At 35.8% G+C, this 21774-nt stretch overlaps 3 protein-coding genes across 3 annotated transcripts; 1 reads left to right on the top strand and 2 right to left on the bottom strand.

Annotated features, from left to right (window-relative positions):
• Positions 1–259: 259 nt before the first annotated feature.
• LOC113779560 (60S ribosomal protein L5) lies at positions 260–4198 on the bottom strand. The gene is made up of 9 exons (XM_027325168.1): positions 4084–4198; positions 3451–3520; positions 3258–3349; positions 2756–2882; positions 2585–2664; positions 2359–2475; positions 1132–1266; positions 894–1063; positions 260–637 (listed from the first exon to the last, which is right to left on the bottom strand). The coding sequence occupies exons 1-9, from the start codon at positions 4084–4086 to the stop codon at positions 514–516; spliced, it is 918 nt and encodes a 305-aa protein (XP_027180969.1). The 5' UTR covers positions 4087–4198; the 3' UTR covers positions 260–513.
• Positions 4199–6838: 2640 nt separating this feature from the next.
• On the bottom strand, positions 6839–9707 carry LOC113779693 (chorismate mutase 2). Its single transcript, XM_027325379.1, has 5 exons — positions 9258–9707; positions 8272–8358; positions 8032–8175; positions 7691–7783; positions 6839–7374 (listed from the first exon to the last, which is right to left on the bottom strand). The coding sequence occupies exons 1-5, from the start codon at positions 9459–9461 to the stop codon at positions 7144–7146; spliced, it is 759 nt and encodes a 252-aa protein (XP_027181180.1). The 5' UTR covers positions 9462–9707; the 3' UTR covers positions 6839–7143.
• A 1239-nt stretch (positions 9708–10946) lies between these two features.
• On the top strand, positions 10947–16870 carry LOC113780619. The gene is made up of 8 exons (XM_027326402.1): positions 10947–11026; positions 14863–15349; positions 15577–15629; positions 15776–15909; positions 16198–16286; positions 16369–16453; positions 16568–16684; positions 16785–16870. Exons 1-8 carry the CDS (start codon positions 10947–10949, stop codon positions 16868–16870), a joined length of 1131 nt encoding a protein of 376 aa, XP_027182203.1.
• The last annotated feature ends 4904 nt before the right edge of the window (positions 16871–21774 follow it).

Raw genomic sequence — 21774 nt, 5'->3', positions numbered from 1 at the left:
TGGTCTATAGGCTTAATTGTAGGATGGTCGTGTAAATTTAACTCCTTTCTAGCCCTACAAAACAGGTTGACAACCCACCGCGAGTCAGATTTACCCCAGGGTATCTGAATATGTAGTCTGTAGATAGGATAGTACAGCACATGCGAAAGAGAAGGGATCGAGAAAAGAAGTGAGAACAATTAAGAGTGATAATTGTTCCAAATGATACACAGTCGACACAGAAATGTTTGCAGAACTCGCGGCCTCGTGAAAAAGAAAATGAAGAAAAAGAACTCTCCAATACAAGAATAGCATTTGCATAACAACGATGAAAAGTCTCCAAAGTGTAAATCTAACATTTCGTTGTAAACTTTAGTTTTCAGCAGAAACACCAAGATATAAACTACCATTTAATACTTGGAGAAAGTCTGAGCTTGGTTCCTCTAAACGAGCAAAATTGAGAATATTGCTATCTAAAAAACGAAACAGTGCCACAGAAAACACAAGCAGAGATCAACAGGCTACTCCGGTTCTTCACTCATCATCATCTTCCTCATCATCATCGTCATCGTCATTTCCAGCAGCCGAATTCAATGCGTTCAACCTCTCAATCAACCTAGCCTTCCTTTCCTCATAAGTTAGCTTCTTAAGGTTGTACCTGCAAGAAAGAGTAACCAGTGAATTATGTTAGATCCAGAAACAATATGAAAGTTTTTAACCTCCAGCAGGAGCCAGGGAAAGAGAGAGAGGGGGGGTGGGTGGGTGGGTTGGGTTGTATATCTAAAACTTATACTGAAAATGTAGAAAGAATGCGTCCATTAGTTTTCATTCATTCTTCAACAAAGTACTTGGAGAATTATCGATAGCAGTGACATGTTACAATGAAAAAAAAAAAAAAATCCCACCAAACTAACCTCTTGTGCTCCTTAGGAGGTGCCTTCTCAGATTTCTTAGGAGTAGGATCAGCGCGGATAGCAGCATGGACTTTTTTGTACAGCTCCTCAAGGTTATCTGCCTCAAGACCCCTTTTAAGGTACTCACTAAAATGAGACTGATACCTCTCAGGTTCATCTTCCGCCAAAGTCTGTGCATGCAGAAAAAAGATATCAATTTCAAGCAAAAAGAAGAGGACAAAAAAAATTTTGCACTCACCCTCATGTATGCAGCAACATGGCCACCAAAGATGTACTTGCGGTGAACCTCAGGATCAAGTTGCTTGGTCTCCTTGTCAAATCCAGCAAACCTCTTCTCGCTATGAGGAATGTCTAGTCCACCATCCAATGCCCCCTAGAATGAAGAAGCAAACGATTACCAACAATTCAACAAAAGATATACCATTGTGCAGGGTGTTCAGTTCCTATGAATGGTCAAACATCAGACAAGACCACGTCTCAAAACTCTAAAACCTAGAAACAGGTCTCTACTACTTCCCAAGCTAGATCCACCATATGCAACTAAGAAATATCAACCATAATGAGTGTGGATCGCTCAATATAAAATATCTGTGATCCCTCGTCATCCTCAGTGATCAAGAGTCTAAAGAGTCCTTCAAGGGCCACATAGATCTTACATCAGGGGTCACTATGAGCGCATATTCTGAATCTTATAAATACATCTATACATCCCTTTATCAAAGGCAAACGCAACCGTTTAGTCAGTTAAAAGAGCCCACTTCTAGCATGCTTAACACTCAAAAGACATAACGGATAATCAATTTGACAACTTTCATCTAGACAAGCAAAACAAAGTTCATTAAACAGTGACAAAGAACTGCAGCGGTCATACAGAGGCACTTCCAATAGTTAAACAAGTTCCTGTCCCAAATTGATTGTAACATTTGAAATGTTCATCAAATTTTGATGATTCTAGCTTTTTCTACAGCTAAAAGATAGTTCCAAGTGCTGCCATTTGCAAATCCCAAGAAGTTATTTCAAATTTACCGAGGATTTTAAACTCAACAAAAAGACACTTTAAAACAGACTTCTAGAAGGTAAACAAGTTCCTGCCCCAGATTGATTGTAACATTTCAAATGTTCATCAAATTTTGATGATTCTAGCTTTTCGACAGAAATCCTGAGAAGCGATTTCAAATTTACAGAGGCTTTTAAACTTCACAAAAAGACACTTTATAACAGCTGTTTCAAGATCTTTATGAAAAGAACTATTGAAAGCTGAAGAAGATAAGAACAAATTCACATCAGTTGGTACCACTAATACACCAATTTTAGGCTGACCATGCTATAGAACCAGTACACATGATATTCTGCCCCCCTCCCCAAAACAAAAAAAAAAAGCATGCTCTGGCAAATCAACTTGGAAAATAGCATAAAAACCCACATATTAGATTGTTTGAGAGCAGACTACCACTTATTAAAATACCTTCAAGGCACCAAAAACACGATTTCCAGTTGTAGTCCTTAAAAGACCAACATCCAAAAGAGCACGGAATGGTCTCCTGCTATCACCTGGCTCAACAGAGTAATCTTCACCTGTAGCCTGTAGATGAAATAGCTCAATGTATAAGTGTACCCTCTACCAAAATGAACCCCCTCTTCATCACTAGACAACTCAATCAGGTCCCCCCCAAAAAATCATTTCCAGTTACCTCAACATTTCCTTCATACTCCTCATCCATTTCAAGCTTTTTGAGAACTCGGCGGGCAAGCAGAAGCCCAGTAGCATAAGCTAATAAACCATATAAAACAGTTATTGCATGATTACTGGACAGTGTGGTAAAAAATATATAATCAACGGATTGCAATGCATAATAAAATACCTGCAGCATAATTGGTCAGACCCACTTCAAGGCCAAAATGAGGCAATTCATGTGAATAAGCAGCTGCAAGAACCAGGTCACCAGCAATGCTAGCAGAAACAATTTGAGCAGTGATGTCCTTCTTAGTCTGCAGGCAGCGTTAAGGTATACTACCAGGCAAAATATCCATCCTAACAGGTGCTAATCACATAGTTTAAGTTATGACTGAAATCCAAGTGCTAATCTTATATACCGTACAAATTTCACAGCATGAAAGATTCATACTTGCACAAACCAAACACAACTGACTAATCTAACTGGCAAATGTTTAGAAAAAAAAGGAGCAGATCATGAAGACAGGAGAAAGATTAATAATCCTTCTGCTGCTAACTCATGCAAAGACCAATACTCCCACAGAGAACATTAGTGCCCAAATCACGAACACAGACAGTGCAGCAGCACCAGAGTAACAAAGACCACTAGTGACTAAGTAGAGGGGAAATGAAAACCCAGCAAAGGATACAAATCTCACAACAAAGCGATATTTCGGAGTATTGTACTTGTTCTTGTCTTGATTGATCAGACGCACCCTAGCTCGGTAGTCCGTCTTTCCCTCTACACAGTTTAATGAAAAAAGTCAAAATGAACAGAACTCATTAACCATGTAACCACCTCTGCATTTCTAAAAAGTTAAAGTAAAGAGAAAATTTGCACACCTCTCCTTCTCTTAAACGGGACTTGGTAGCGCTTGAAGTAAGCTTTTGTTTTCTGGGCTTTAACGAAAGCCTGGGAGTAATGTAATCAGAGCATAAGTCAGAACCAACAAACACCCTTGGTAATATGAATTCAATTCGCAGTATTAAGTAAGCCAAATTATTCCAGACTAAAAGTTTGAGAGCATCCTAATCAAAGAAACACACTCGAAAACTTTTTTTATTCGGAATCACATAAGTGGACACCCATTCCAGAGTAAGGATTTATCCAGCTAGCATTTTCCAATGCAAAATCTTAAATTTCAACCCCAAAAAACACACACCAAAGAAATTCATAAAAAAAGACTTGTACATCTAAACTCACGCAGTCAGGCAAAGCCAACTGTATCAGCATAAGATATATCAAGAAGAATCCCATCCCAAAAGAGGTCCTTATAAAATCCAATAAAAACAACAAAGAAATACATAGAAAAAAAATGTTTAGCAGCATACATCTGTGTTATGCTAAAAAAAAGAGCATAAACATGGAAATGAAATTTTTTCAGAATAAGATCAGCATACTGAACAAAATCTTAAACTAAAAGAAAATAGAAATCCCAGACTGAAAGACTTGAAGCCAAGTTCTGCAAATCTTACCATTGCTACGGCAGTCGGAGCCGGCAGCCACGGGCTGAGGGGGGCGGGGGTTTGAGGCTGGGGAGCGGACGGGGGCGATCGGGTGACAGAGTGGGTTTGGTTAAGAAAAGGCGAAGGAGGGATAGGGAAGGCGCTGAAGTATGGAAGGGCTAAAACCCTAGCCCTAGTAGTGTCAGTGCAAATGGGCTTGGGCTTATGGGCTTTTAACTTAAGATAGAAAGGGCTGTTTACCTATGTGCTGATGGGCTGACGGGCTTGGGCTAATGGTGTCATGTGGCTGTACCATTTTTTATTTTTTGGGCGCTGTTTTGTTATTTTCGTTTCCTTTTTATTTTTGTTTTGTATTTTTGTATTTTTGTATCTTTTGGCCTTTTCTCTTTTTTAACACACACACACACCCCAGGCGCCGCGTCTGCGTTCTTTTTTCTTTTTCAAAGAAAAATTTACTAATACCTATTAACTTTTGGCCCATCTTAGGAATTTTTCACAATCAACAATTCTATTCAACTTTTTTCCGGTTCTCCTTTTTTTTTTTTTAACATGAAACAGTAAATCCTATCCAATTTTTTTGTACACTTGCACATAATTGTTTTTTATTTATGCGTATATATCATCACTCCCTATGTAATAATTTGGGTTATTTATTTATTTAGAAAGTAGTGGTGGATCATAACACAATTAGTGGTCAATTATTTATGTTCACCCTCCCTTGTACACAAGTAATTTTATTTTCTTCTTTTTGAATTTTGTTAGGTTTTTTTATTTTGTTGGTTAATTAAAAACATCCCTTTTTTTATGAGTATCATTTATATATGGTATGATTATTAGTGTTGTTCATTTAGTCATCGGTTATCAAGTACCAATTAAATTAGTACTCAATTTATGGTCCGTCTTTTTTTCATATCATTTGCTCGATTGGCACTTTTTCCTCCTAAACTATACATACTCTATATATATATATATATATATATATATATTAAAAATGGTAATAATTCATGTTTTTGTTTATTTTTAATGCTATCAAAGGAATAATGGATCATTACGCAATCAGTAGTGAATTATTCATGTTCCTATCTTCTACATAAGTAATTTCTTGTTTTGTTTCTTTAAATTTTATTTAATTAAAAACATATGGTGAATTATTGATTTTTTTGTCGTCTATGTAAGTAATTTCTTGTTTTTCAATTTTTAATTTTATTTAATTGAAAGCATACACCTTTTATTATTGCTATTCATGATATAATTATTATTGCTATTCATGATATAATTAGTGTTATTTATAACGTCATCAATTATTAACTAAGATTGTAATTAACATGAAATAGTAAATTGTGTCCAATTTATTTTGCACTTGAGCATAATTAGTTTCTTATTTAACTATTTATGCAATAATAAATGGAGAAAGGTAGCAGTTGGTGTAAATATTTTGTGTCATTTTCTGAACTTTCAATTTTACCCTTGAAAAATTGATTATTATCCTAATCACCTTTGCTAATATAATCTCCCATAACTCTTTGAAATATTGTAACTACCAAATTAACTATAGCTGTATTAAAGAAAAAATTACCGATACATTGCAAACTTTTATGAAGAATTTATGTAAAATTTAATTTTTATAAAATTATATATATATATAATAGTAAAAGGAGAGAGGTGGCAATTCGACTGAACATTTTGTGTTGTTTTCTGAACTTCCAATTTTGTCCTTTAAAAAATTAATGTTTACCTAACCACTTAATAACATTTGCTAATATGATCTTCCATAACTTCCTTAAATTGTAACTATCAAATTAACTATAATTGTATTAAAGAAAAAATTACTAATAAATTGCAATTTTTTCATGAAGAATTTATATAAAATTTAATTTTGCAAAAACAAAACTAATATATTTATAAAAATTAATAATTATTTCTAGACTGCATACACATTGGGTGTGCCCTTAATATTATTATTAACCATATAGACTAAGGGTGAGTGCCGGGATCCACGTCGTCGGACGTGGTCGTCCTCTGCGTGGCGAGATGGGATTGGCTTGATGGTGACGTGGCTCGAATTGATTGGTTGTCAATTGTGCTTGTTGCACGTGATTCTGCCTCCCCTTCCTTCGTCCTGTCTTTCGTTGCTTCCGGTTATGTGATGTCTTTTTTTCCTTCCGCTTCATCAGTCTCCTCTCTACCCACTCATCAGCTTCCTCTCTATTCACTCCAACCTGCTTCTTTTTTTTTTTCGGCCTGTTATTCATTTAGCTTGTTTGAAAAAAAAAACACATTGTATCATATATATACATTTTCTAACCATTTTCGTATCTTCTCAACTATGTCTTTATCTCATATCTATAATATTACAAAAAGTACTAAAACATTTTCACGTAATTTCCCATCCAAATACAAAAGTACTAATTACATCATATTTCATAAAATGCTATAGTGTCATTTAAAATTTTTTTGATAAATAATCTCCACATTATTATTGCAAAAATTATTTTGTGCTTTGTATCATTACTTTCTCTAGGACTTTTCTTTTTTATTTAAGTAAACAAACAGAATTTACTTTTCAAGCTCCTTGAATATGGGGTAAAATATTAGCAAGCCTTCCAAGTCAAGTCTGTCATGCATATTTCTTGAAACATAGCATTTGTATATATTTCTTCTCAAAAGTGATTCTTGTAACTTATGCATCTGTCCGGGTTGCATGCAATTTATTCGCCTTACCTCGCACCCCACTCAACCATGAAAAAAAATAATCTGACACAAAATCCAAATAAATTTCAAGAATTCAAGCAATCAGTACCCCTTTGTGCTTAGCAAATTGTCATCTGTATTTTATCTGCCAGGCAAACTATGTTGTAACTGAAAAAAAAAAGAAAAACTAGTCATGAAAAAAAAGAAAAAAAAAAAGAAAGCAAGGATTTCAGCATGCTAGTCATGAAAAACTAGCTTCAATTTGCATTATACATCAGCGGAAGTAATCACATACTCATGATTTGATCTTAACCCTGTGAATCCTTCTCACATAATAGATCATGTAACTGAAAAGGATCATGGAAGTCTCAAAAGGTTTCAGTCTAGACGACGGAGAAGATATTCCACTTCAACATGTTTGGTCAGAGGCATGACCCATTCTCCATATAGGCAAGGAAGAACAGATGGATCAATCTTGCACTTTCCATTGCCAGCATCATTGTTGAGGTTCACTTCTTGCCCAAACACCTTTGCTTTCTTCTCCACCCTCCTCTTCACCATCTCCTCGACACTTTCAAATGTCAAAAGCTTCATCAGAGCATCTCTATCCTGGAAGAACCAAAATTTTATCTCATAAATTCCAAGTACTGTGGATTCAATGTCGTTAAGTCAGAAGATTGAATCGAATTGAGTGGTGATAGCGATATGAGAGGGACCAACTCAAACTTCATAATTGGACACTTGGAATCAGAAATATATTATTCCTCAAACAACCAGATGAATTGTAGCAGAAGAGTTAAGTGGAAAAGCTCCTACATTTAGGACCGAAAAGAAATGATACAATTCTTTGCCATTTTCTGCTCTAAATGTTCAAATGGATCATTTTTTGCTGTAAATGTTCAAATGGACTAGTATGCTGAATTACCTTGGCTTGAATTGCAGGTGAATATTCTTCAGAAGCATCCTTGAATTTTACCTCAGCAACAAATTTTCCATAGTGAATCCTTCTAGAGAGTGCCTAGAATAAAAGACTTAGCATTAAATGGTTTCAGAAGTAGTCTTACAGCCAAAAGAGTCCTGCAAGAACGAAACCTGGTTCTTTGGCTCCAGTTCTCATGGAATGAAGGGCATAATAAGCATTCATCAATTTAACAAAAACATGGTTAAAAATCATTGTTCACCCATTACAGAAGCTAATTCCAGCATTACTGGTTCTCAAATACTACTACTGTATGCTAGGTAGGGATAAAAGATATCCAGATTTACCTGCAAACACTCAAGATCAGAGGCTGCAACACATGTATAGTTTTCATAATTGCCCTCAGATGCAATAAGTGGAAGCAATTTGTTGATATACATATCCCATATCGTCTTATTTATGTTAATAGAAGCTGCTGCAGGATGTAAAACCTGCAATTTGAATTGGCATGGGCAAACGGAAACGTTGAAATCTAGTTATTTGAGATGCTTATATATTAACAGCCAGTATTTCATATCCAAATTTACCTGTGGATAGCTGTTAGGCGGAACCAAAGAGTCTGGTAAGTTATCTGGGAAGAAAGAATGTTCTTCTGGGAATTGATATCTACCATACTGCAAAATTATGAGAGGAAAACTGTAGGTGCCATGAGCAAAAATCAGATTTAACTTCTCTAAGTCCATATGCAAGAAACTTTTTAGCAGATAATTTATTCATCATTCACCAACCATTCTGTCTCAAACTTACTTTCGTTTAGGAACCAACTGGGAATTCCAAGAGAAGTTGGCAAGACAAGACAAAAGAAATATATTTCTTAGAGCTGTAGAGAAAACCAATACTCTTCTATGAAACATACTTTCCAAAAGTTCGCATTGCTGATTCGGCCAGGTTGAGCATTGAGATTCAGTAATTCATAAGTTCTAAAGCTAGTTTGCAATGCTGGCAGGATACAAGTGGTTCGCTTTGAGCGTTGTCAACTTATGGATCAACATTCAGTTATTTGTATGCATTTATAATCAGTTATTGATCAGTTCTTGTAACAAATGCAACCTAAGGGCTTAAGCAAAGGTAACTGATTCTTTGCCACATATCATACACTTCCAATACAAGTTCAAGTCAACAACAATAAGGTAGGTGAGACACCATTGTTAGATAACAGGATCTGTTTCCAAACTCAAACTTCTTAGGAATACACAAAAATAAAATATTACAAAAATGTAGTTTAAATTTTTTATATTGAGCATTCCTTTTCTGCAAATACAATTCCAAATAGTTTCTATCAATTATCTAATTATTTTAATAAGTAAAGAATATTTCTCTGTCATATCTTTATCAAGATCATTATCATCAATCACCCAACAACAAAAATCCAAATTTCATTCAAGAATCGAAAAGCGTTTGTAGTAAATTACTTTCATGGTTGGTGTAGCATTAAAAAAAAATCAAATCTTTACCCAAAAAAGAACAAAAAAAAAAGAAAAAAGAAAAAGCCCAAGGAAAGATTATTTTTAACCTTTGCCTGGATGGCTTCTGTTTCTCGAACGATGTTCTCAAGCAAGGATCCAGAGATCCCAGGAAGAACGGAGCATCTGCTATCATATAACTGAGGAATAATCGGATATTTTGCTCTCTCAATCAGGCTGAAAATGATTGTATCTTCTTGCCTAATCAAACTGTTTCTGATTGATTCAAGAGTCAATCCATCGGCATGCGCCATTTATGCTTGTAGTGAAATTTTATCTGCTTCCCTTGTTTATATCTTCAGTGAGAAATCATTCAATGGAAAGAAAAAGAATGCCATTTTCTTTAAAGAAGACTTCCAAAGATGGAGTGTTGACGGAGGAGAGTGGACTGGTTGGGAAATTAAACATGCGTATAGGACACTTTGGAAGACAAACTTTACCCTGTTCATTTTGGAAGAATCTTTTAGGGATAATTTCAGAAATCTCCCAAAAAAGGAGAAGGCCAGATGTAAACGTATTAATAACTAAAATATTTGTTGGCCGGAAGGGAAATTATAAGTAAAAAATTCTAAATTCAACACCTTTTATTTAAAAAAAATATATAAAAAAAATCTAAAATATTTGTTGAAATAAAGGTTTAGATTTCATTCAGGATAAATTTAGACTTAATTTGAAAGCTATCTACATGAAACCAATATGAGCAATGTTTTGAAAATCGGATCGGACCGACCGATTCGACCCGTTGAATCACAAATTGGTCATGTTCCAATCCAGTTCAATTAAAAAATCAAAGAATTAATTGAACTGATCAAAACCGGTCAAGAATCGGTTGAACCGATAAAAATCGGGAGGTTCAATCGATTGTTATTAAGTATTTATTTTCTAAAATAAATATTTTATTTTTATTCAAAATTCTTAATGCTAAAATGAATAAAAAATTATTAAACCTTTGAACCAGAGTCGACCGATTGAACCGTGAACAAAAGATTTTTCAAATCACTCTTGGGTCCGGGTTTAAAAACATTAAATATAAGGATACACCTAGAAAGAAGAAAAGGATAGCCATAAGTAAAAAAAAAATTAATATAGGATCAACAGGGACTTCCAGACTCTCTTGTTTGTTTCCCAGCAATGAAAATTCTACAAATATGATTTAATAATGTAAAACAATAAAAAGAATGTAAGCAATAAGAATAGGTGAACAAGTTTATTTAGATTCACCAAAATATAATTTTCTTATTTTTAAGGGCTAATACCATCCTACTGTTAAAAATTTAAGCCCAGATCAAAATGGTTCATGAAGTTTATAAATATGCATCTTAAAATTTCTAAATTTATGAACAATCTTCATGGTTTTTATTCTTACTTATATCATGATCAAGAAATTGTTCTTTGATCACAAAAAGCTTTTTTTTTCTGCTGTATATTCAACATCATTTCCACTAGGGGCTGTTTAAATTTCTTAGTGCAGTTTATTTCAGTCTTTTATATTAATTTTGTTACAAAAAGTTATAATAAAATATCACTATGTTGTTAGCAATCATAGACTAACATTCCAGTTATCAATTTTACATCAAATACTTGTGACCAAGTTTGAGATCATATGCATCAAATTATTAAATCCAAACTTTCAGCCTTCCTTGTGCAACACACCCGTTTTCTAGAAGATTGGTCGATACGCTGCATTTTGAACGATATAAGTGGCTTCGTGCAGGAGTGCGAGTGCGACATCAGAAGAAATGACAAATATGAGGGACATGGCAGGATTTTTAAGGGCCATGAAGGACTGCGGCATGAAGCATGTCGTGTTCTTGGGAATGTACTTTGCTCTTTGCATAGGAAGTGTTTGATTCATCGCAGAATTAGACCGACTGTTTAGGACAGTCGAGGAGATGAAGGGGACCCTGACGGAGTTAGGGGATGATACAGAGGATTCGTGCACTTCTGGGAGTAGTTGAACCCGATGCTAACATGTGGACATACTTTGGTGGAAGAAGTGGATCTCACACACGTATGAAATACGTAGGTGTGCAATGTAGGATGCGGCGTAGTAGCTACGTATTTGTACATAAGTAGGGATTTAATGCAGCAGTGTCATGTGTAATCAATATGCAATATCAAAATAAAAATACGTTAATCGATTTCATCTTGGAATAGAATGCGTACAAATTCGAAATTTGCTTCCATGCAGTTAATCCAGACACGTGACAAGGAATTACACGCTAATTCTAGATTAATCGGATTTATGACACCGTAATTACATAGTTGGTTCTGACAAGAGCCCTGACCCTATTATTGATCCTATTGGGATCCGCATTTTTTAACGATTAGGGAGTCCTGATCAAAAGCCGTGCCCATATTTTGTTGAGACGGAATCTCCTGCGGAAATTGTAATTTGCCCGAATTGGCACCGATTAAGTGGTCGGAGTGGCCTGAAACATGGTGAAATTGAGGGGATCATTCTGGAACTCTCAAGAATATCTTCCTTGTTGCATCAAGACTGAGAACATGGTGTCCCTTATTGCATCCATTACTAGGCATGTCAATGGGTCGGATCTTATCCAAATCCAATCCAGATCCAATATATTTGGGTAGGATTTTGATTTAATTTCTCAAATCCAGACCATACCCAAACCCAGACCCTATGAGAGAGTCTGGGTAGGGTCTGATTTTGTAGAATTCATATCCAAATCCTGATTCATACCAGACCTTAGCCAGACCCATATATATTTAATTAAATAATATATATATTAGTAAATTTATAAAATAAAATAATATTTTATGGTTATTGGATCGAATGTAATAAGATTTTATGGCATCAAAATCTGCATTTAGTATTGGTGGTTAGGTGATTGATGACATGCATACCAAATTGCTTATAGATGTGGTTGAAACATTAGTGACTACTGATGATTGAATTGAATCAAAGAAAAAATGAGTAAGTGTTTATAAATCTTCTTATTCTATTATTTATTTGTCATCAGTCCTTAATCAAATGATTTTTATCTCATTTACTATTTTAGTACTGGATTGCGAGACATCTGCCAACATTGAGATTTAAATAAGGAAAAGAGGTACAAAATTACATTTTTTAATAAGACTAATTATTTATATACGTTATGGTTGATTTCGTTTTAAAAACTAATCCTAGTTGTCATTGTAACTGGTACAAAATTTTTCAAGAAAAGGAGAAAAGGTAAAGACAAACAAATGAAATATTGATGTGGATGCAGCTGAATCTTTAAAAATATATAGAAGTAGTCAATAATAATTTTTTCTTTGAATTCAAAATATTGCATTCAATTTGTTGAATGTTAATTTTATTATTTGAAAACGAAAATTGGATGCTATTTCTATTATTTATGAACTCTATATATTTTCAATACATTTTTACTTTAGTATTTTCAGAAAATACCCATGGATGCCCAGATCCATAAGGGTTTGGGTATGGACTTACTTTTTCAGACTCAAAAGAGTCTGGATTTGGGTCTGAGTCTAACTAAATTAAATGGGTTTGGATTTGGATCGAAGGGATCCAATCCAAAACCTACCCATTGACATGCCTATCCATTACGGTACAGCAGGCAGCAGTAACACGCTAACCTAATTTTCCTTATTTGCATCTTCCTCTTGCACAAGTGGTGCCTGATTTTGATTTCTGGGAGCAAACATGGGCCCTGTTTTGGAACCTCAGTTTTTTTGCAAGGTTGTATGCTACTAGTTTTTTAACAACTTTTGCTACAAGAACCCCAAAAAACTTGCAAAAAACTTTCGGTCATGTCTAAAACTTAAATGAAACGACGTCATTTTGGGGTCAAAAACTTGCAAAAAACTTTCGGCAGAAAGGGACAAGACGACGTCGTTTGTGCTATTTTTTTGCCTCAGCATACGACCAGCAAAACAAGAAGAGCTCTCCATTTGTCTTCATTGCACAGAAGGCAAGCTGCCTTAGTTGTTGTACCTCCGGACCTCCCGCGTGGTGCTCTTGCTCGTCGGAAGCTGATAAACCAAAAAAGAAACGGCAGTTGAAGTTGGTCAGACCTCTACTTCCGTAGCAGTGAACAACCGATCCAGTGCAGTCCACCGAATGTTCAGCATTTTGGAAGCAACTCACAGTCCGGCAAGTTACGGTAGACCCGGCAATTATGCCCAAAACCCAACAACCCACCCACTAATTTCAGAGGTTGGGTTGGGTAATTTGGGTGTTGGGTCAATTTTGGGTTGGGTAATAAAAATTCAGATATATTTTGAGCGGGTTGGATATTTGTGTTGAGTACCCATTACCCAACTTAAATACATTGTACAAGAATGCAAAAAGTACAGTAGCTACCGCAAATGCCAAGGCCACAGGTGTTGTTCATAGTCATTTTACAGGACTTCTTGAAACAAGAAAGTCGGTCTTGTAAGGGACTTCTAATGTCAAGAGCAACATAACTTCTTCAAGAAAAATAGAACTTTATATCAAGAGCACTGCAACTTTGGAGGTATGATGGTTAGTAACTGATTTGATCAGCAATTCTATTATGCCCTTTCTCTGTGCAAACTCCAAGTTCATACTTGTGTCCAGATTCTGAACTTTTGAAGGTTAACTTATCTCGTTGATTTGTACTTTTGGCACTTAATTTTACTGCTGTTACTTTCGGGTATTATTACAGAAATTCCCATTAAAGAGATTGCATATGCTTGTTTAATTGTTATACACATCTCTCCTTGATGTATATTCAACCACGCTTGGTGTTTGATATATTGCCCCAATTGGCCATTATTTCTCAAAATCTCTTATCGGTGATGTAGCTAGCTTGCAAAATTTTTTCGACGCACTTGAGGACGGCATAGGAAGAAGCTTGATAGATGAAGTCATAATTTCAACCATAAGAACAAAGACATATGGAGTCTTGTGTTGGTACCTATTGGCTGATCCGTTGAAGTTTATCGCTTTCCTGGAAATGTAAGGGCAGGCATGCACCATGTATAGTGTTTGCACGTCTATTTAGTTACCCAGAACAAAGTTTGTGCCTTTGTTGTAGAGCACTGCTAGTTTGGTAAAATGGGTTCTGCATGGTGTCACAAATCAAACTTTAAGGGCAATCCTATATCCTAAAGGACTGCTATTAGATTTTCTTGCTGGAGCAATTCATCTACACGGCCTTGGAAGATGAATTAAAGAATTAGCCAGCCAGTTACTGGTACCAAGTTATTTACTATTTGGGCAAGGAAATGCTTGACAACAACTGAAATGAAAAGGCTGTAGGAGATAGTTATAAATTGAGACTTACCCTTCTAGTTCTTTCTAGTAGTTTACGACCCTTCTTATTTATTGATGTCATCTACCTTTTGCTGCTTCATTTTATTTTTCTAGATCAATTAATGCCACTGTATATGTGTACAATTACATACCCATGACTGATGAATCACATACCTCGTCTTAATCTTGACATAGGTGCTCTTTCTACCCTTTGCCTTAATGTGTCGATAAAAAATTTATCTATCACAGCTATATACTACAATATAATTCATCATTTGTATTTCTTATTTTTTATGATAGGATATGTCGGTTGCTTGTGATCTTGATGATGATGTCGATGATTGCAGTCATGGGAGTAATATAGGGACACATAAGAGATCCCATTCGGCAGTTTGACCTCATTTTCATAGGTTAGAGCCTGATGAGCATGGTAGACGGAAAGCTATATGCAAAACATGTGGTAAGCAGTACTTAGCAGATGATGTGAGCGGCACATCTAATTTATTACGCCATTTGGTAAGTCATGCTCATAATGAGGAGCAGCCTACTGGATTAGCCACGGTTGATCATGAGATATATCGTGATAAGCTGGCTATTGCAATTGTTAAACATGACTACCTCTTCCAATTTGTCGAACACATTGGAATTAGGGAGTTGCATTTATTTTTAAATTTTTCTGTGAAAAGCATTTCGCGTAATACAGCTAAATCTGATGTGTTAAAGATTTATAGAAGAGAAAAAGAAAAGGTCAAAAAAGAGCTTGAACTTGTACAAGACCGAATTTGTTTGACTCATGATCTTTGGTCTTCTATCACAAGTGATGGATACATGTCACTTACAGTACATTATGTTGACCAGAATTGGAATTTACAGAAGAGAATAGTTGTGTTTCGTCATGTACCCCTCCTCATAATGGTCCAAATTTATCTGAGAAGCTGATTAATTTTCTAAAAGAATGGAAAATTGACAAAAAGATTTTTACCATCACTCTAGATAATGCAAAATACAATGATAGAGTGACTAGATTATTGCAAAATTATTTTCTATTTAATGGTTCTTCCATTTGTGGAAGTGAATTTCTTCATGTTCGTTGCGGTACACATGTGTTGAATTTAATTGTAAAGGCTGGATTGGACATGATTGATGAAGCAATATATAAAATTAGGGAAAGTGTAAAGTATGTGAAAGGAGAGAAAGTAGGGTCATAAAGTTTGCCGAATTAGTGAAACAACTGTCATTGGAGACAAATAAAAAATTACGACAGGATATAGTAACTAGATGGAATTCTACCTATCTGATGCTTGAGAAAGCCTTACTTTTTAGGCATGTATTTTCTCGACTTCAAGATGTGGATGATGACTACAAGTTGTGTCCTTCGGAAGAGGAATGGCATAGGGTCGGAAAGATTGCAGAGTTTTTTAGGCCTTTCTATGATATGACATTATTGTTCTCGGGAAGTAAATACCCCACAACTAATTTATACTTTCCCAATGTTTGGAAGATTCAATATCTCTTAAATAAAGAAGTCAATAGTCCAGATGTTTTAATTAGTGAAATGGCTTATAATATGAAGATCAAATTTCAAAAGTATTGAGACTGCTATAGTGTTATTTTATCATTTGCCATTATTTTGGATCCTCGTTACAAACTCCAATTTGTGAAATATTTCTTTTTTGTGTTGGATGCTCAATCACGGGATGAAAAGGTTCTTAATATTAAACAAAAGTTGTTTCGTTTGTTCGAAGAGTACTCTAAGAACAATGCTGCTATCACTGCTGCACCAATGGAGGGTACTTTTAATAGTGATGATGGACACACTAGAGATCTCATGGATGTGAGTAAAATTGATTCATATGTTTTTGTATTTGGTTTCAATTTATATAACCTTAAACGTTCAATATTTATGATATTTGCAGGGTTTTGACATGTACCAATCTCAACAAGGGGCTAATGGTAACAAATCTGAGTTGGAGTTGTATCTTGAGGAGCGACTAGTAGATCGTAAACAATAACCAGATTTGAATGTTTTGGCTTATTGGAAGAAGAGTAGAATTAGATATCTCGAGCTCTCATTTATGGTTAGAGATATCTTAAGTATTCCTATTACCACTGTAGCATCTAAGTCTGCTTTTAGTCATGGTGGGAGAATTCTTGAAAAATTTCGAACTTCTATGTTGCTAGATAATGTGGAGGCACTATTATGTTGTCGAGATTTGTTGTATAATAGTGAAGGTAAATTAGATAATTAGTTGCATTGGCTATTAATTTTCAATAGCTTAGGATCTCTTTAATTATTTTCTTTATTGGTTGATTAAATCTACTAAATTTTCAGATAGTGTTGATAAAGATTTTGAAGTTGAGCAAGAAGATGAGGAGCAAGATCTTGGAATTGATATTAGTAGATTTATTGCTGAATAAGATGCATCTTCAAATGTTGATACTTAGTAAGTATGTCATGTGAACTCGATATATTAGAATACTTGTTATTGCTTTAGTCAAAGGATTGTTGATGCCTAGCTTTAGTTGCGTCCTTTGAGATTGATGATAATTGAAAATGCGATTATTGTTTAGTACCAGTTGCTAAACAATGTGCGATAGCAACATCCTGTGCTTTCATGTGTATTGGTCATATTTTAAGAATATCTATTGACTAAGTTCCTGATGATGATGACTTCCACTTTCATTTGACAGAGATGTAAAACTTGTTCTTATACTATTGTCTTCTCTAGTTCGTGCAACGGCTGATGGCCAGCCGTAAAGGTGGCATCTGTAGCTCCGAGAACACTTTGTATAGCAAGGGCAGAGGCGCAGAGCATAAGAGGAGGCTGGAAAATGGCCTACAGCCCAGATTTGACAGCAAATTTTCCCGTGCAACAGAAAATTATTAAAGCTTATTACATGGCTGCTTTATGCATAGCTGCTGGCTGACCATGCATTACACAGTTCTTGTGATCCAAGTTTTGTTGTAGTACTAAGTACTTTATATCCTAAGTTTTCAGCAATACACCTGCAATACATATGTACCCAAGGAATTGAAAATTGGAAAACTCTAGTCTAATGAATTACTTTATTTTTTGCATTTTACAACGGCTTAGATGTGTTATCATGCATGATTCTTTTGTGTTTATTTTTTGGGTCAAAATTTTAGTTAATTACTTTCTTTAAAGTGTGATTGGGTCCAAATAGTTTAAACAGTTAGTATGTGTGTGTATTTGTGAAAGTATATTAGTGTGTATTTTAGTGTATTTATATGTGTAAAAATAACGTATTTCAAAAGAACTTAAAAAGTGAGCGTGTGTTTGTATCTGTGAGTGTTTTAGTGTGTGAAAATGTATTTATGTGTGTATTTTTTTTTGTATGTGAAAATATATTTGAGAGATTTTATGTATCAAAATCTATTATTTAATATATTGGGTCGTATTTGGGTCATGAGTTTGAGATAACCCAAAATGACCCAACCCAAAATTAACCTAATCTAAAGTTGAGTATGTTGGGTGTAACCCATTTAAATAAAAATCCAACATCAACCTGCCCAACCCGCCCAATTGCCAGGTATAGTTTACAGTGGTGCAGAGTCGTGTCCTGCACCACGGTTCACCTGCAACAGCTTCCCACGTAGTTGCTGCTACAAAACTCCTCCACTTTTAGATGCAGTACCTCCTCCATTCTTCGGTTAATTGAGCTCGGCTGCTTTGTTTTTTTCTTTTTTTTTTGGACGCGGCAGCTAAATGTATTTCCCGGCAATGGCTGATTGTCGCGCCCCACTTTTTGAATGCGTGGTGAATGGTTGTGTGATGGTGTGTGAGTGTGTGTGATATACATGTGAAAAGGCCATGGGACTTGATAATGCGACGATTTGGCCAAATGAAATTTTAAAAAGGGTTTTTTAAATATGAAAATGGAGTCGCCACTTGATATAGATTTGGGGTGTACCAAGTCACCCAAAAAGTGTTTTTAAAGACAAAGTAGTGAAAACCCTTTTTAAAACGACTCCTAGTCCACGTAAGCCAAAGAAAAAGGTTCGGGGGTCACGTTTGACAAAGGGGAAGGCAAGGATAGAATCCAAGGCACCCCTTTGACCTAGCCAAGGCTAGTTGCGCGACTCAAACCAATTTTTCCTAATTTTTCTACCCAAGGTATGTATCGCGTATTGGATATGTCTATATGAATGCAAAAACCTAGACCTAGGGGGATTGGGGGAAATTTCTCTTCAAAGGTTGAGTGGTGCCAATCACATTAATTGTGGAGCCCAATAATGATCCTTTTGGAGAGGTCACACCTAAACCTAAATGACGTGAAAAATGAGTGGAATGCATGCCATGAAAAATGTGAGTTTGTGTGAAAAAGTAATAAAAACAATAGTGTGAGTGGAAGTGTGCAAAGAAAATGAAAGTACTCGTGTGCGAGTGAAGATAAAAGTGTGCGTGTGCAAGTGAAGATAAAAGTGTTCGTGTGCAAGTGAAGATAAAAAGTGTTCGTGTGCAAGTGAAAGTGAGAAAAAGTGAAAGTGTGATGATAGAGTGGATTGAAAATGCATGAGCCTAGGGAATTCATGCATGTTGGGTACGGGGAGACCTAAATCGTGACTCAATTTGCCCTTTTATAGAGAGGATACAAGCGTGCTAAGGCTTTAGGAAAAGCCACACTCGTCTATATCCCATATTTAAGGGGACTCTTCAGGCAAATGTACCCTAACTAGCATGAGATGCAAAAAATCCTAAAATGAGGGAAAAGGGGCTCGAGGAGCATGCCAAATGATAAAACTAAGAAAAATGCATGACATGTAGTGAACATGCAAATATGCACTAACAAAAAGGGATGGCCTAATGAGCCACAACTAGCATTGGACTAGTGTGGTGACGTACATTCATCCATTCCATTCATTCATGGTTATGAAAGCAAGTAGACATGCCAAAACGCTCGTAAACACGTAGCACGTAGCACTTAGCATGCTCGACTAGATGCAAGAGCCTACTAAAGCAATTTAACATGTAACAACAAAAGCAAGCAACCAGGGGGAAGGGGAAGTGGACCAGATGCTCTCCGAGCCCTATCTATTACAAGCCAAGAGGTGTACACATACCCCATGAAAGCATAAAGGGAAAGGGGAAATGGACCAGATGCTCTCCGAGCCCTATCTATTACAAGCCAAGAGGTGTACACATACCCCATAAAAGCATAAAGGGGAAGGGGAAATGGACCAGAGGCTCTCCGAGCCCTATCTTAAATAAAAGTAAAAGCCAGTAAATGCATGCAAGGAGATAAGGAAAGCGAAGTAGACATGCATATTCATATAACACGTAGGAGCACGTAGGGTCAAATGAAGTGCAAATAAAGGGGTAGAGTGTACCTCCCTTGAAGTGACGCCCTAACGTAGTGAAATTACTAACTTACCCTCCAAAATAATAAAAAGGGTCAAGGTACCTCAAATAGTAGAATATAACAAAAAAAAAACGGCTTAAGCTAAGACCATCAAAACAAAAGGTTAAGGCACCACTTTAATGATAAAATATAAATAATCCAAATGGCATTCATCAAATCATCAAAAATTTCCTCCATCACAACTTAAATGTAGTCAAAGGTACTTAAAGATCAAGGAGAAGGCATGGCCTATTCAATCCCCAAGCATAACACCTACTAAAGACCCAAAAGCAAGCACTACTCAATCATTTGAACCTAATTGAGGCATTTAAAAACACAAAAAGTTCCCCAAGTAAATAACAAGATCCAAACAAACATTTATGGAAATTCGAAGGTCCAAGAATGAACAAAGGTCCATGAATGATTTAAACATGCATTTTGAAAACTCAATAGCAACCATTAATCAAACAAATAGAACCAATTAAAAAATTTAAGAGCTTCAAAAGTCCCAAAACAATGAAAGACCAAATGATGACTCAAAGTACACCTACCTTAGGACCTAATTGTAAAGAAATGAGAACATGCTTGGCTTTAATGCATAGCTGCAAAAATCTCAGGGACCCAATTGATTAAATTTTCAAAGTTTCTGGGCCTTAGTGGCTTAAGGGGAGACTTGGGGAGTTAAAGTGCAATGTTAGAAAACTTTTCATGCATGCAAACCAACATTCACGACCAAAACTTCTGTAACTTCAATTCTTTTCTACAAATTCTGCTATGCTTAAACTTGGGCCATTCAGCACTAGCCTTCAAGCTCAATTAAACTTGTACAAATGAAACACCAACAGGCCGCCAATCACACATGCAAAATCTGAACAGCTCAAGATACTTCATGCAAAAAATTTATCAAACATTTCTGCTACAACCTTTTCGTTTCCAAATTTGCTGCAACCTTCCACCCATTTCATCATGCAAATGAAATCATCAAAACTACAATATCTTAACTACCAAACGTCCTTTGACAGCTAAACATTTTTATTAACACAACCCCTTCATCAACAAACAAACCATTAAACGGAAATGAATGACCAAATGATAAACACCTATTGCAGCAGAAAAAACTGGCTGGAAAATTCATTTCCAAACGCAGATTCCCATCCAAATGTACAACGTAGATCTGAATTTATCCACTAGTCATCAACAATGAAAAGCTAAACAACCAAACCAAAAACTTCCGCATCTAAACAGGCTAAAAAATTAGCAAGGAAGTTATGCAAGTGCTGGAAAATTTTCGTGCAGAAATTTTATCAATCAATGCTCTCTGGATTCAGCATCTCACATGGTGGACTCATTCTCAAATCACAAAACCATTTCAAGTTCACATTAAGCATGCCGGGGAATGGTAAAATCAAAAATGCTAAGGATCTTCATGCAGACATGAACGCAAACCAGGCTTTTTACCAAAGGAAACGAGGAAAAGAAACCAAATGCAGCCAACGTAGCTTTCTTTCTACAGCTTCAACATACACACGACATATTTATAAGCTTCAATGGATCATGCAAATCTGGAATAAACTCATGGGCTTCCTGCTACTCTGAAAACTCAGCAACCAAAGAAAGGAAAAAGGTGCTATAATAACCATGGATGCGGGCCTATTACAGCAGACTTTTATGCCCACCCTTGGCCACACACAACCTACAACCCAGCCATGGAACCATCAAATGTTCTACTTCCTTTTAAACGTGAGCCCCCTAATTCGAAAACTAAAAAAAAACCGACAGCAAAAGATGTAAACTTTTAGCCATTTGCTGCCATTATTTCAATCCCAAACCCAATTTGCTCATGCGAAGGTGGAAAAGAAAATCCAGACAAGCTTCACAACAGCCCATCCACAATCATATTGCTTCAAATCCAGAGGACCTAATCATATGACCAATCACAGAAATGCAGACAAAGAAAGCAA

Source organism: Coffea eugenioides, chromosome 8 (genome assembly GCF_003713205.1).
Source record: "Coffea eugenioides isolate CCC68of chromosome 8, Ceug_1.0, whole genome shotgun sequence".
Lineage (NCBI taxonomy): Eukaryota > Viridiplantae > Streptophyta > Magnoliopsida > Gentianales > Rubiaceae > Coffea > Coffea eugenioides.
The sequence above is the reverse complement of the archived record's forward strand: the minus strand, read 5'-3'. Positions and strand labels throughout refer to the sequence as shown.